At 48.2% G+C, this 16,587-nt stretch overlaps 1 protein-coding gene across 1 annotated transcript; it reads right to left on the bottom strand.

Moving 5' to 3' along the window:
- Positions 1–1,414: 1,414 nt before the first annotated feature.
- FOXN4 (forkhead box N4) lies at positions 1,415–15,312 on the bottom strand (the record flags this gene model as incomplete). The annotated part of the gene is made up of 9 exons (XM_083873864.1): positions 1,415–1,665; positions 2,348–2,707; positions 3,556–3,763; positions 3,851–3,947; positions 4,641–4,768; positions 4,908–5,045; positions 5,134–5,243; positions 6,042–6,205; positions 15,230–15,312. 9 exons carry the CDS (start codon positions 15,310–15,312, stop codon positions 1,415–1,417), a joined length of 1,539 nt encoding a protein of 512 aa, XP_083729990.1.
- Positions 15,313–16,587: the final 1,275 nt, after the last annotated feature.

A 16,587-nucleotide genomic window follows, 5' to 3' on the forward strand; every position in this document is an offset into this window, starting at 1 on the left:
TAAATTATCACGTGGAGCATCATGGTGCCCTTTGGAAGAGGTTGCCATGGAGGGATGCGCTGGGAGGATACAGGCACAGATGTTTCCAAGCCCCTGATCTTCATATTTTCAAGCAAGAAAGTGCCCTTGGGGCCACTTCAGCATCCTGCACCCTCCAGCTTTAATCCATGGATGGGTGTGGGAGAGAAAAGCCTGGGAGCACCTGGATACAGCACCGGGAAATTCTCTGAATGCACAGGAACAGACAAAACCCAAGATATAAATATCACTCTTTGCTCAGAGAGGTATAACTAGACTAAATGCTAAGTTCCAACATATTTCAGATGTTTCATCACATTATTTGCAATGTATGTTAACAAGTACAAAGCAGAGTTTGAAAAAATATTTTAAAAAGCTACATTAGAATCAGGATTTTTTTAGTTAATTAGCAAAGACTATTATGAAAGGTACAGTAGCAATATTTGGTCTCTGAATTTTTAAAAAAGCATGAGTTTCACAGTATCAAAAGTGCTTATTAAAGAAATGTAGTGTAAAAACTGTGATAAGATGGTTGTGGTTCTGATGAGGAATAATTTAGTGGCTGTAAAACAGGTTACTGCAGCATTATACAAATTGAACAGTGCTCGGTTCACATAATTTCTTTTCATAACAATAAATATAAATAAATTTACAAATAGTAATACTGCCTAGCACAAGAATAGACAGAAGCACAATACACAAGACTATAAACAACTCTATTTTTAAAAAAAATCCTAAAACTTGGCATAATTCCTAAAATCCTCTAGCCAGTGATCAGTTTAATAGTTCAGTAGTACCACTTCCTTCAGGGGTGAGGACTTTTACAAATCTAGATATAACAGTGATCTGCTAGGGAGGTGAGTTTTCCTTTTTTAGTGGTTTTGCTCCTTTTTTTCCTACCTCCTAACAATAAATTAACAACAGTTACATCAGAAAAGTGTTAGTGGTGCAAATGTTTCCAGGAACTGGGGGAGGTCTTTGTCCAATTTGGCAAATTAAGGAAAAATGACACACCAGGGGCACAATCAACCACCTTGGGGCTGGCCAGCCCTTTGGCTTGTGGTGGCTTCTGTGACAGTGGTGACACAGCAGCTCCACCATGGTGTGGAATAAATTTAATCCCCTTAACTGGGTGATTTTTTAGCTCAGTTACATTCCAGTCAAAGTTCCTGCTGCTTTTCAGGTCCTTCTGGAGAGCTCCCCAGTCCCACAAGTATGTCCATGCCCTTGCCATGGGGGAAAGTGGTTCTACCAAGTCCCAGCTTGATTTATTTTGGCCTCACACACTGGAAGCAGCCAACACATCCCAAAGTGGGATGAACTCTTGGAGCTTCCCGGTTGGATTTTAACCTCGGGGGAAGAACCGTCCCTCGGGATCTGTGGAACGATGCCAAGCTCAGAGCAGAGGGATGGGTTTGTTGCCTTGGGGGTTCATGTACTGAGCAGCTGCCACATTGTCCAGGGTGGTGTAGGTGGTGTAAAGGCCAGTGACCTGCAGGTCGGAGAAGGAGCGGTCGCTGCCGCTGGACACGGGCGTGAGGCCGGGCGTGCCCAGCTCGCAGTCGGACAGATGCAGGGGGGAGTTGCTGAAGGCACCCAGGGTGTCCAGGCTGAAGCTGTCGTCTTTCATCTCCTCCCAAATGTTCCCTGGAAAAAACAGATGGAATCCAGCTCACAGCAGCACATCCCCAGCCCCTGGGGCTGGGACTAAAGGGCTTCATTTGCTGCTCGAGGGTGGGACCACAGTGGTGCAAGGGGCAGCAAATCTGATCCCCCAAATCCTGTGATTCCAGACCTTTCTGGGCAGTGTGTCTGATCCCCAAAATCCTGTGATTCCAGACTTTTTTGGGTAGAAAGTGTCTGATCCCCCACCAAATCCTGTGAGTCCAGGTCTTTCTGGGCAGCAGGTGTGCCTGATCTCCCAAATTCTCTGCTTCTAGACCTTTCCAGACAGCACCTCTCTACCTGTGCTCTAGCCAGGACCACGTCAGGCACGGCACAAACCAGGGAAGTCCTACTTGCACAGCAGGAGAACCCCAAAGCACGAGCAGAGCTCTGTTTTCCCAGGGGCAGAGAGATGTGGTGTCCCAGATCCAGCTGCTTGGACACCCCTGCTTCCACCCCCTGCAGTGCCTGCCCTGGAGCCAGGAAGGTTCTTTGCTGTCCCACCTGGCACAGGGACAAAATCCACTGAGGGTGACCCAGGAAGTCACCCTGCAGAGATGCAAACAACCCAGCACCAGTTCTTAGCTCATGCCAGAACATCCCACTGAGGATCCTGCTTGGATAAACACAGCCACAGCCCCCAGCTCCACCCTCCCCCCCGTACCTTGCAGTGCGAAATCCATGATGCTCGGGTCCAGAGCATCCACCTCCGTGCTCATGTCCACCGCCACGTTCGGGAAGTCCGGGGCTCGTCCCATGGGGTGGTGGGGCAGGGGGCTGTGGCTCATGTCAGGCAGGGTGTGCAGAGGAGGCGTTTGTGCAGGTGCTGGAGAGTTGGGGGCGAGGCGAGCCTGGGTCTGGAGCTGGTGGTGCAGGGGGAGGGACTGCAGGGACAGGGTCATGATGGGCTGGGGCTGGAGCTGGGACACGGAGATCCGGCCTAGGGGGGGCCCCTCGGGCTCTGCCTGCTTGTTGGGCCGCCTGCAGCTCTCGGGTCTGTCAGTGATCAGCTTGTCCAGCTCTTCTGCCCGTTCCAAGGAGGAAAAGAGACTCTTTAAATCAATTGATCAAGCAAGGACTACTCAAAGCACAATGACATTTATGCCATGAACTGACTTTCACTGTGTGAGACCCTGCACAGGCTGTGACCGTGCAGGGAGCAAAGAAATGCCACCCAATTCTTCCTCCAAATCCACTTCCATGGCTACCCCTGACTGGGCTAAAGAAATGATCATGAAACTGCAGAGCAGCCCAGCCACCCCTGATGGCAGCTCACCTCCAGCTGCAGAACTCTGTGCTCAGAGGAACACTCAGAATTCTGCTTATCTCCCAAATAAGTACAAAAAACCTCCTGTTTCAGTGGTCTCTTTGCTTTTAAACAAATAATATGTAATTTATTGCTGATTTGGTAGCAAAAAAACCTCCAGCTGATTTTGTCAATAATGAGCTCCTGAAAGCTTCAAAAACATGTTTCTTTATAAATAAGATATTTTACAAATAAGGGGGCAAACAATATATAAATAAGATATAAATACAAATATATCACATACATAATATTGATAATAATTCAGTATAAACAATATTATATTGTTTATACTATACTATTATAATATAATATATACTATATATTGTTTTTCATATTTAATTTCATTTTTCATTTAATATTTTTCATTTTTCAATTCCACTTTATAAATAAGAAAATGCCTTAGGAAAGGGAGAGTTTTGCAGAAGAACAGGCAAAAGAAACAGCATTAAAATGTGAAAAGTGACTCGATATTAAAACATTCCTACACACAGTAACCCCAGAGGCAGCGGAGCCGTGCAGGGAACACCACGGATGTACAGGATGGGGATGTGGGACACCAGCCCTACCTGGGTTAGCCATGCTCCTGTGAATAGCAGCCAGATCCTTCCTCTTCCACTTCTGCATCTCCTCTTCCATCTTATCGATCTTGGCGGGGTTGAGGGCCCACAGGCAGCCCTTGCGCGACGTCCCGCTCAGTTTGTTCTCCACCTTCTCAAAGCACTTGTTCAGGGACAGGTTGTGGCGCACGGAATTCTTCCACCCATCGGGGGCTGTCTGCAAAAGGGGCACGAAGGGGTTAGTGGGAAATCAGGAAAAAGGGGCTGGAATGTGGCATTTCCAAGCCTGGGAGTGCTCAGGTACCTTGAAGTAGGGGAAGTGCTCCTTCATGAAGCTGTAGATCTCACTCACGGGCAGGCTCCCGGTCTTGCTGTTCTTCAGTGCCATGGCAATCAAACAGCTGTGGGCAGGGAAACCCGGGAGTGGTGGAGTGGCTTGGGTGGGAAGGGATCTTAAAGCTCATCCAGTTCCATCCCCTGCCACCTTCCACTATCCCAGGTTGCTCCAAGCCACGTCCAATCTGGCCTTGGGTACTTCCATAGATTCTCTGGGCACCCTGTGCCAGGGCCTCACCACCCTCACAGGGAGGAATTCCTTCCCAATATCCCAAGTAACCCTGCCGTCTGGAAGTGGGAACTCACTCCTCTTGTCCTGTCACTCCATACCTTCCTCTGGTCTAACAACCTTGCACACACCTCTTCAGACACAAACAGCTGGGATCCTGGGATTTCTGTTCCCAAGGGCTCAGGAGTCACAGGATCACAGGATAAGCTGATTTAGAAGGGACCCACAAAGATCATTGAGTCCAACTCCTGGCCCTGCACCATCCCCATGAGTCACACCACATTCCCAAACCAAACCCTTCTTTTTGGGCTCTGCCATTTCCCTGTGACCCTCAGATTTTACTCCTCTGTGCTGTTACTCCCCTACTGTGCTGCTCTCCAGGAATTACTTTGCTTGTTCACTCCTGCTGCCCCTCAGAGGCAGCTTCCCTGCATGGATGAGGGGATTTTTGTTCCCTTCCAAAGGATTCAGAGTGTCACAGCCATCCCAGGACAGGCTGGAGGCAATGTGCTCCCTGCTCCCCACTCACCTGTAGGAATAGATGGGCTTGGGATAATGCTTTGGGTGCAGTTCCTGGGCAGAGTGGGGAGCCAGGCGTGGCTGGGAATAGTGTGGCTGTGTCCCATAGGATGTGTTGTAGATTGCTGCTGGGTTACACTGTGTGCAGAGGGAAAAGAAGGGAAACGTTGGATGGACAGTGTCTGTGGGTGTGTAGGTTTAGGAGATATTTTGGTCTTCTTTTAAAAGCCATCTTGGCAGGTATATGTCAAGACAGACAACAAGCACATACCAGTACCTGCTGGGGGTTCTGGGCCAGAGCAAACACCTGCTGGGAGTGAGGAGGAGGAGGGTGGGGAGGAGGAGGAGGAGGAAAGAGCTGTTGCTGTGTTTGCAAACCAGGGGACAGCTGACCACCCACGGCGTAGGGGCTCATCTGCCGAGAGAAACACAACAGTCAAGGAATTACCAACACCTTGTCCCAGGAGCTGGGGCAATAATGAGCCATCCAGGCCTGCTCTTACATTGGCTCCGTGTGTTGAAAGGGAATTGAGGCCCAGGATTCCCTGTGGGAGGCTGGCCTGGACGTGGATCATTGCTCCGGGTGTCGAGTGCATCGTGCTCCCCACAGGACCTGGCGTGGAGAGAGGAAGGCAAGGAATGCTCCCATGGAAGCACAGTCCAGGGAAGGGGAGGGTTAATAGATGCAGCTGAACACAGGGAAGCTCTGGAGTGGAGAATCCAACCTCTGTGCCTTCCCATCCCCAGAGCATTTCACAGCTTGCCCTGGTGACATCAGCTGCTCCCAAAAACTCGTTAGGCAGGGAATGAGAGGCGGCAGCTGCTCACCAGCCCACGGTGGTGACACAGCCAGGAGCTCTTACAAAAGAGAAACAACACATTCAGCATGAGCTGGATTTGTGCTCTCAGGCTGAGCCCTCCCTGTGGAATGCCACAGGGAGTGATGTGTGTTTACCTAAAGGATGTTCACAAAGGAAAGAAAGGACTTTGGCCAACACACGCTGCAAGGCTGCAGGGAGCAAAGAGGTGTGAGGTAAATGAGGTGCCCCCTTGTTTTATCGGTGTTGAAACAAAGCAGAAAGATTAATTATCTAATTTCCTAATTTCAGAGCTGTTGAAAAACCTTTGAAACCCGGGACTTAAAACACCTCAGCCCAACAAGGCACCAGCAGCTGCACTGAGCAGAAATTCCCATGGGATCTGAGTGTTGCCAGTGCTGGAGCTCTCTCCCCCTTGGAATGAGGGCAAAGCACCAGCAGAACCCTTATGAAAAGCCAACAGGCTCCAGGTCTTTTGGACAGGAAGCAAAATGTAAAAGGATAGGAAGAAGGAGCTTGAGGGGGAGAGGTGAGGCCACTGTGCTGTTTGAGGAGCAGTTATTCCCTATTCCCATTTCCCATCCCAACAGTACCTGTCTGCTGGAGCATGGCATTCTGGGCTCCCAGGCTGAAATCCATTCTCCCACTGGCCATCTGTTGGAGCCGAGGCACATCCACGGATGTCAGCCAGGACAGGGACTGCAAATCCCCTGGGAGCTCATCCTCGCTCAACTGGGATGGGTCTGAAGCCAGGAGCCTGCAAAACAGCAGGGAAAGTTTAACAGAGAGCAGGGATGGGGCTGCATTATCCCTGGAAAAGAGGTGACTGGGACGCCAAAGCTCCTGTAGGTCAGTGAGAAAAACCACCAGGCTGGAATTCTGTATCCAAATCCAGATGTGCCCTGTGTTCCTGACACCCTCTTGTGTTCCTTTGTCCAGTTTGAAGCCTTTTGAATTAAGAAAACCTCTTGTGGAGGAGCATTTGTAGGGGAAGAAGGCCCAGGAACCCATCAGAGAAACTGCCTGGAAATGAACCCAAACCGATTCCTTATTTTCACATCTGTCAGAAATTTCCACTTGTTTGGCTTTGATGGGGGAGAAACCAGGACTTCAAACCTGATAATTCTGTATTAACCCTGCAATCCAGAGCCTTGGAAGGAGCTCTGTGCCCAGCTCCTGGGGAATGTGTGTGCTGCTGCTGGAAAAGCTTTTCCCAGCCACTGGATCCTGTCAGTGCTGACAGATCAGCAGCTGCATAAAAAGAACTTCACAGACTGAACTGCTGATCTCTTCCATTTAGATACATGAAGTTATTGATACTTAAACCCCCAATTTTTAGGCAGTTTTTGACAGAGTAAAGGAGCAGAATGAAAGGTTTGGGACTGGAGGCACTGTATCTGCCAGGCACAGCTGTGACAGGCTGCTTTTGGTTTAAAGCTCTGCTTTTGACACCTTTTACATGCTCCACATCACCTGTTTTGCTTTGCTTCTGACAGAGCATGTGGTACAAAACGGGAATATTGGAATATATTTACAGTGCTCAAAAATTCCTGTGTGGTCCAAAACGCCCTGTTAGAGTCAATAAAAGAACTCTGGCAAATGAAAGGCTAAATTAATTAATTTATGTGAAACAGTATTACAGGAGTCACTGGTACCTTGAGGAGTAAAGCAGTAATTAGGACATGTCAGGAAGTTGTCATTTGACACCCAGGGTAAACCTAAAGGGATTCAGATCCGGGAAAACATCTTTATCTCTCAGAAGAACATAAATTTAGCTGGATGCAGCTGATTTTGCTTTCAAACCCTTTTGCTTTCAAGAGCTCTCAGAGATGTGTTAAAGTGGTGTCTGCTGCTGATGTGTGTTTGCTGCCAAATGATGCTGCAGAAACCTTAAATAAATCTGGTTTCTCGCTGAAGCATCTTTTATGTTTTTACACGACTCTAAATCAGCTTAAAAGAACAAGGCAGAACTGCAGTGCCTGCCTGCCCTGGAGCTTTCAGGAATTCCAGAAACACCTATCAAAGCTCCCTGAACCACTGTCGGGGAGATCTTTAAAAGCAAAATGCCATTTGTTTGCAAAAAGATTTTGTAGAGAAGAGAAAAAGGGAGAGGGGAAAAAAAAAAATCAGCACAGGACTGAGAGCGAAAAGCTCAAACCCTGGCCAGAAAAACAAAACAAAACAAAACAAAACAAAACAAAACAAAACAAAAACAAAAACAAAAACAAAAACAAAACAAAAAAAAACCCAACCAACCAAACAAACAAAAAACCCACCAAAAATAACAAAACAAACCCTCTTCAAAACTCCCTCGCAGCCTACCCCGCGTTCTGTCTCCTACTGTAGTTATAGGGCAATAATTAGCATTGCCATGGTTACACCCTTCAGTTATTTCGCCAGGATCTGAGGACTTCAATCCATTAAAAAAAAAAAAAAAAAAAAAAAAAAAAAAAAAAAAAAAAAAAAAAGCCCATCAGGTGACGGCTCTCCCGGCTCGGAGATTGGCTGGATTGGAAGAAAACAAGGGGCACGAAATGATTTGAAAAAGCCGGGCAGGCTCGGGGGTCGTTTGCAACAGTTGGTTCCATTGAGGGGGAGGCGGCGGCGCTTTGTGCGCCCAACGCCCGCCGCCCCCGGCACGTGGCCCCCATTGTCTTTGGGGACCCCGCTAATTGTCCTGCCCCCCCACACCGCCCTTCTCCTTTTTACAATCCTCCCATTAATCTGCCCGGGTGACAGGCGACACACAACACACGTCCCCTCGGCCATCTGGCACTCCCGCGCTCTGCCAGTGCTGCTAACGGGGTCAGCGCCCTTCCCTTCCCTTCCCTTCCCTTCCCTTCCCTTCCCTTCCCTTCCCTTCCCTTCCCTTCCCTTCCCTTCCCTTCCCTTCCCTTCCCTTCCCTTCCCTTCCCTTCCCTTCCCTTCCCTTCCCTTCCCTTCCCTCACTACACTTTTTAAAAATGGATTTCCTAGTTATCAGATTAACATTCTGTTGAAAACAGGGCAGAAAGCAAATTCAATCAGAATTACATCCCTGCCCATGGCAGAGGGTTGAAACAAGATATTTAAGGTTCCTTCCAACCCAAACCATTCTGGGATTCTGTGATTCCATGATTTGATGATTCTGTGATTCCATGGTTTGATAATTCTATGATTTCAAGTCTAAGGATTATTTTCGAGGCTGCCTTCAAACCCAATCTGTCATGGTTTCTCTCATCATCTCAGTTGAGAACTCTCATGTATTGAAGGTGAAGTTTCAGAGAACTCCCATGGCTGTCTGGCTGAGGAGTTTTAAAAGCCCAGGGATATTCTGTAGCATAAAGCCAGCACATCTCCCAGGCCACTGGCTCAATGTGTGCCCTGCTTTCAGTGAATAAATTCTAATTTTACTGAAAAAAAAAAAAAAAAAAAAAAAAAAAAAAAAAAAAAAAAGAGCCAAGCATGGGAATAACCAACATTGTCATCTCCTGGGGTTCAATCTTCCTGACCTGAAAATTTCTTTTGCCAAGACAGCAACAGGTTCATAAATACATGTGGAATACCAGGTGGGACTGGATTCTGTTCCTCACCACCACCCTGCCCATCTCACATTGGGAGGATAAACTCCCTCCAGGAGTCAGAGCTCCTGCCTTTGGCTGGGTGTTCACAGCCCCTGGCACAATGGGGCACTGTGGTAAAAGCAGCCTTTCAGTGCATGTAAATGAGATAAATAGTGATAGGCTGTAATTAATGCACTGCTGAGCCTCCCCTGCTCATTCCCAGGGCTCCTGGAACAGCCATGGAGCCACCGAACCCCAGGAAGGGGAGGGTGGTTCAGTCCCACCAAACGTGTTGCAAACGTGGTGTTGTTTTTCAAGGTGTGGTGAAATGTTGCAATTCCACTTTTACCCCTCTGCCTTCAACTCTCTGCAGGAAAACACCCCCTGCCTCTGTTTCTCTCCTAGGAAGGCACCTGCAAGGATGAGAATCCAGGGGGTGCTGAGGATTTAAACCCCAGTTCTGCTGTGTATCCCAGGATGCTGATCCATAGATCCTCCTGTGGAAGGTGCCTGGAGAACTGGATGTGATACAGAAATGCTCCATGGCACTGTTGGTCTTTACAATCTGCTCTGGAGTTTTCTGCCCCAAAATATTTATCCCATCAGGGTAATGTTGGCTCAGGAACACCTTGGAATGAAGCCCCTTTCCAGATCTGATGCTGGGCTCACCTGGCAGAATTCACCAGAGCCTGAGAGCAGCACAAAATCCTCACCCACAACTACCTAAAGGTGTTTTTACCTTTTTCTCCCCTCCATCAAGAGCATCCTGCTGGCACAACATGGAACTGGAGTCATTCCTGGCCTGCCCTTGCAGGAATTTAACACCAGAGCTGGATCTGAGTCTGTGCCCACCAGTGGGACTTTGCCACCTTCCCTCAGGCTGAGCTGTTGGAGGCAGCCTGATCTAAGGTGGTTCCTCACCTGGGGAGCCACTGCCAGGGGGAAAATCCATGAATTATCCACCTCCACACTGACTGGGATGGTGAACTCATGCCTGGAGGCTGTAAGGACCCTCTTCTTCTCAACAACCCATCACCTCCCTCTGAAACAAAGCCAGGCCAAAACCCTGCAGCTGCATTTGGGATATTCCAGTTTTAAGTCTCACTCAATGGACATGTTTTGTTTTTTCTTCCCATTTCCAGCACTGCCACCTGAGTTTTCAGCCCAGGCTTAGGTGACACAACTGCTCAACAGGCAGGAGAAATTGGGTGATAGGTTCTTAATTAGCTGTTTGCAATGGTTGATCCAGTGAGAGACAACTGGACAGGAAGAAGAAAACCTCTTCTAGACGTGGTGTTTTCCTTTGTCTGGGATTACACAAAATCCTCAGGACAAGCACAGAGGGTTCTTATATGCAAGACAAGGAAAAGGTTTGTGTTGTGACTCCCCAGCTGTGTCCATGGTGAGAAGTGTCCTCTGTTTTACTGAAGGATTCAACTTCCCCATCTCCTTTAGCTCCTCATTCCAACTGCTCTGGTCCTTCCCCTCCCATTTTCCTGCCTCCCAGGTGCTTCCCCCCTACTATTTTCTGGTTTCCACACTCACAACCAGCTCCCCCTTTCAGGCTGTTCCTGCTCCAGCTCCTCTCCTGCTTTACCCAGCAGCTCCCAGAGTTTTTGGTCTGTGATTCCTCCCTGAAGGCACAACAAACAATCATCCCACCCCTCTCACCATTTTCCAGATCTCTGAGTTATTTCTGGCCTTGCTGGAAACCAGAACAGAAATTAAACAGCTTTCCAGGGACAAAGGGAGTCCCTCCTTATCTATAACTCGAGAAACATTGCATTATCAGAACCAAAACTAGTGAGGAAAAAGCAAATAACATCATTAACCTGGCTGGTGGTGACGGTCTCCTTCCCTTGCACCATGCTGGACTCTCTGAAAATCCCCTGCAAAGGTACTTGGCACTGAAACAGGCTACAGCTGCACTCCTGGAGCCTTTTATCCATCCCAGGTGCACATTTCACAACCCCCATTACACCAGTTTGCTGTGGGATCAGTGGAAACTGGATTACAGTGAAACGTGTAATGCTTAAACACGAGAGGAAACGAGATGTGATGGCAACACTGAACCAGGCACTCATTCCCTGCTCTGCTCCAACCATCCCTAGGCTGGGATATCCCAAATGTAGCTGGGATCTGACTCTGGAACCTATTTGGTAAAAAATCCCAGACCAAACAATGCAAAAATCAGACCTTTGACCAATGTCAGAACAAGCAAAAGGCGTTGAAGCACCAGGCACTACAGGAATGTTTTATATTAAAACCAGGACCATGGTCTGACTGGGAAGCTGCTACTTTTTCCTTGGAAATTGCTGTTCATTAGCCCTGGAGCCTGGTGTAGGTGTCAGTGCAGTGTGAAGGGAATATCAGCTGTATAACCTGTCCCTGGGCAGGGTTGTCAGGACCCTCTCAGTCACTGGCCCTGCAGCAGCTCCTCTTCCTGCACTGGTCAGGGGGTGCAGTGACTCCCCCAGGAATGCTGGACAAATCCCAATTCCCTTTCTCTGTCCCTGTTTTGGCCAAGCAGCATTTCTGAGCTAACAGAACCTGTTCTGGTCTCACAGGACCCCGAGGTGCTGCCCCAAACCAGCCCTTCCCAGCTTTGCCATCACCACGGGACTTTGGGAGAAGCAGAAAGCCACAAATTTTTATTCCTCCAGATCAGCACATTTCAGGAGCGCCGAGGAAACAGTCGTGCTAATCCACTTAAATCAATCCAGTTTGACTGATTCCTTGGAGGTTTCTCACTTCTTTTTTTTTTTTTTTTTTTTTTTTTGAAAGAATGAAGCAACTCCAGTGGAATTCCTGTGGCACTCTGGAGTCATTATCTCACTCCCTGTCAGACACGCACGGGAATGTCACGGGAATGGACACTGGCATTTTCTCCAGGAACAATTAGGGTGTTGTTAGTGATGCATTTGTAACCTTTTGTGTGCACACTCCCATCCATCCATCCATCCATCCATCCATCCATCCATCCATCCATCCATCCATCCATCCTGGGGGACAGAGGTGTCACTTCCTCTCCAGAAGCCCCAGTGCAAAAAAAACCCCCAAAAAAACTCAGAGCACAACTTAGAGCTAAAATGTGCTCATATTAAAGATTTGCCATCTTTTTCCCCACTGGAATGCTGTCACATCTAGAATTTATGGAGTCCAGCAGTCCTGTGCTTCTTAATCTGATTTTACACTAAATTATGGCAACGTAAAGTAATTATGGCAAAAAAATTGATCAGACTGATGAGCTAATGAATATAGACAAATTTTTAAGAATCAAAGAGATAATTAAAATGTGGTAAAGGACAATATAATTCACTAATATATTGAATTATTAATGATTAACACCTTTTGATCAAAATTAGGTCTATTTAAAGCTTAATTCCTGTTTAACATGTAGAAAATGCATTGCAAGGCCTTCAAAATGCTCCTGACAAGGTTTCTGTGAACCGGAAATACATAATAACACCAAAAAAAAAAAATAGAAATGTGGTCCTTACACCAAATATTGTTGAATCAGATCTTAAAATCAAAATGACAGATTTTACATTTCAATTCAAAATTTTGCTTGAAGGCCACAGTGCCCAGGAGGTGAAGGACCTGGATTCCCAGGATTCAGCTCATAAATTCCATGGGAAAAGCCTGGAGCTGACTCCTATAATTTTCACAGCTCTGTGCTGAAACCACCACGAGCCACCACTGCATAGAAAACTTGTGCTCTGCCTGTGCTGTGATTTAAAATCAAAATACCGGCACTAAAACACGTTAAATTATTAATTATGATTAACGAGGATGAAGTGCTGAGGGTTATAAAAAAATCCCATTGTGTTACAATTCTCCACTTTCATTCCCTTAAATGCAATATGGAATCATTAGAAATATTTACCAGCCCTACAAGGATAAATATACTGAATATGGCGGTATTTTCTGAGAAAAGAATTAAGAAAACTAAGGAAACTAAGAAAACTAAGAAAACTAAGAAAACTAAGAAAACTAAGAAAACTAAGAAAGGCAGCTGCTGAAATAAAGAATTACTTTGCATTGCAGCCATAAAAACAGGCAGTGGAGATCTGATGGCCCTCAGTCATCCCTGTGCTGTTTTATATCCCATAGCTGCACTGATGGGAGAGATATTTGCCTAAAATAATTTTTTCTGGGGTGCAAAAACTCCTGGGATTTCACACAGCAGCCAAAAGCAGCCCAAGCCTCATCCACCACCCCGAGCCACAGTGAATTCACTGCAGATGCTTTGGAGCTGCACAATTCAAAGACCTGCTAAGATCAGTTTTTCCCCACATTCCTTTTACCAAAAAAAAAAAAGAAAAAAAAAGAAAAAAATTCCAAAATCTCAAGTTTTCCAGCTGTAAACACAATCTGCCTACAAAGTGATGGGTTTGATCCCCTCCCTCCCCAGCCTTTCCTCCTCGCAGCAAAGCCGGGGCTCCTCCAAGTCCAACTGTCTCATTGAAAAAAAGATTCCAAATGAGACAGAAGAGTATTCTCAGCACAGCCCCAGCCTCCCACTCGCTAATTGGAGGCCATTCCCCATTTTGTGGAGCCTTGATGCTCCCCCATGGAGAACTCGGGACTGTGGGTTCCAGTCTTGGACTGTGGTGACAGCAGGAGAGTAAACAGAGCTGATAGAATTTGACAGGTCTATTCTTTTCTTAAAATCATTCAGTCTAAAAGATTTTCTTTTACATAATCCAAAGTGTTTTCTCATGAAGTAGGACAAATACTGCTCTGCATTTATGGTGCAGTTCGGATTTTATGCATTTTTATCAGAATTTGCCACTATTAAACGAGGTCAAATAATTTTTTTTTTTAAAGCCGTGGTAAAGAAATTGCAAGTGGGGGAAAAACTTTAGAGAACTGAGTTTGAGATGTTTCGCAGAGGACCCAAAACTGGCTTTTAAAAAGAGGAAAAGAAGTTATGATTTTATTTTTTTTACTGTAGTAAGAGAAATCCTATCTTTCTCCCCCAAAAAAGCCTTTTTTTTTTTTCCCCTGCAGCTCTGAGTTAAAGAATAGTTCTCTCCTTAAAAAGGGGGGCTTTGTTAAGGTGGTGAGTTCTGCAGGGCACTGAACATCCAGCCTTAAATCCACGTCCCCAGAATTCCCTCTCACCCACACCCTTCCTTAAATCCCAAATCATTTCTTCACCAATATTTACGTAGCCGAGAAAAATGCCCGGAGCAAACAGCAAAAAAAAAAAAATCACAAAAACCAGAGCCACAAACCTTTTCCCCAGAGGCTGCAGGGACTAAAACAAATCCCTCGCTGAGCTGCAGGAGAGGCTGAGCTGCTGCAGCGTTTGCATTTTGAATAGAGAGAGGCCGGGAGAAGAAGACCTGCAGCAGCCCCAGGAAAAGTTGCAAACCCCTTCAGGCTGGGGAGGAAAGGAGTCTCTCAATGCTCATTTTATATATTAAAAAAAAAAAAAAAATTTTCTTCTGGTTTGCTTTATATTTTTGTTGTGAGAGCTGGTGTGTGTGTGTGAATTCCTTGGAGCTTGGCATCATGTGACAAAATGTAACCTAAAATAACCCTGGAACTCATTCTGTACCTCCTGCAGAACCCTCCTGGAACCTCCCAACAAAGCTCTGACATGAGAAATAGTGCAGGTAAATTCAGTTCTGAAAGGCTCTTGGCAAAGGCAGGTTTGTTCCCACCCCATATTCAAAGCCCTTTGAGGTTGTCAGAGCTTTGGAGGGCTGCACAAGGGCTGGGTTTAATTAAAAACTCCTCCAGTGTCTTTTGGACTTGTTTAGTCTCTCCATGGCTGCTCCATAACAATGCAAAAAAAGTGATCTGCAAGGGAACTTTTAAATTATTGTGTTTTAACACGGAACATCCTTCTGTGGCAACTTGACAGAGAGTTTAGAGAGAGATCAGCCCAAGGTTTTGGAGGTGTATTTATCAAATATAGGTTAGTATCAAAATCAGAGAGTCACAGAATTATAGAATGATTAGGGATGTAAAAGACCTCCAAGATTATCCAGCCCAGCCTTCATCCGAATGCCACCACTGGTGAACACTTCAAACAGGAAAGTTTCTAAACAAGGAATGCATTGTAGCTGGTCACCAGCCTTAAAAATCTATTTAGAGTGGAGAAATAACTCAGATAGCTTAAAAAAAAAAAAAAAACAATAAAGAGGAAGAAAAGGATTTTTTTTGGAAAACAAGGAGGAAGCAACAGGAGTTGGCAGCTGTGCAAAGTGCAGTGCATAAAACCTCACCTGTACTCCTGCGAGGGGTGGTGGCTTTGCCCTGAATTCCTGATGATTCCTGACATCCTGGCCGGGATATCGCTCTCTATCATCTCCTGGGAAGGCGGCAGAAGGAGCGGTCAGCAGCAGCAGCAGCAGTAGCTATCCAGCACTTCAGCACAGGCCGGAGCCACCGACCCCTCCCCAGCCCCGGCCCGGCCCCGCCAGGTGCGCTGGGGGCACCGGGAAAGGCAGGAAAACCCTTCACGGGGGATAATCCCAGCCCAAACAGCTCCAGACAGGGGCTGAGGGTACCCGGAGCACCGAGCAGCGCTCCCGCCTTGGGCTGTTCTTATCCCCCAAACAGCATTTTTTGGATGGAAAAGCTGCGGGAGCTGCCCGGGGATGAGGGGAACAGGGAGATCCCAGCTCTGGATGCCCAGAGATGGAAAGGGGAGCCCGGGAGAATCCCAGCCCCGCTGCCCCGGGGATGGAGGGAGCCAGGGGGAACCTCAGCGGGGATGGAGCGAGCCCGGAAAGACCCAACAGCTGCTGCCTCGGGGGTTCAGGGGATGGAGTAACCCGGGGTCCCCGGGATGGAGCGAACCCTGGGAATCCCAGCCGCGCTACCCCGGGGATGGAAGAGCCGGGGGTCCCCAGGATGGGGCGAGCCCTGGGAATCCCAGCCGCGCTACCCTGGGGATGGATGGATGGATGAATGAAGGATGGATGGAGGGATGGAGGGATGGATGGATGGATGATGGATGGATGGAGGGATGGATGATGGATGGATGGATGAACGAACGGATGGAGGGATGGACGGACCCCCCCCCCGCCCCCTCCCCGCACCAACCTGTCGGGGGGGCCCCGGGGCCGCCCGGAGCTCGGCGGGCTCTCGGTGCGCGGGGCGGGCGGCGGGGCCGCGCTCCGGCCCCGGTTTAAATTTCCCTCTCCGGAGCTGTCCAGCCCCGAGCATGCGCGGCCCGGGCCGGGGTCAGCGGCGGGGCAGGGCCGGGCTGGGCCGGGCTGGGCCGGGAGAGCCGCCCCCCACCGCCCCCGGTGCCCCCGCCCCGCCACCGGCCCGGGCAGCGCGGCCAATGAGACACGGGCCAGGAAAAACCCAGCCCTCCAGATTAACCCAACTTTGTGCAACTTTCCGGAGAGAGGAGGAGGAGGGGAGGGATCTGCCCGTTCAAACGGGCACCGGCGGGAGGAGAGCGGAGCCCGGGGGGGGCGGTGCCCAGTGCCCGGTACTGGTGCTCAGTGCCCGGTACCCAATGCCCGGTACCGGTACCCGATGCCCGGTACTGATGCTCAGTGCCCGGTACCCAATGCCCGGTACTGATGCTCAGTGCCCGGTACACGATGCCCGGTACCGGTACCCGATG

Source organism: Zosterops lateralis (assembly GCF_965231275.1).
Source record: "Zosterops lateralis genome assembly, chromosome: 17".
NCBI lineage: Eukaryota > Metazoa > Chordata > Aves > Passeriformes > Zosteropidae > Zosterops > Zosterops lateralis.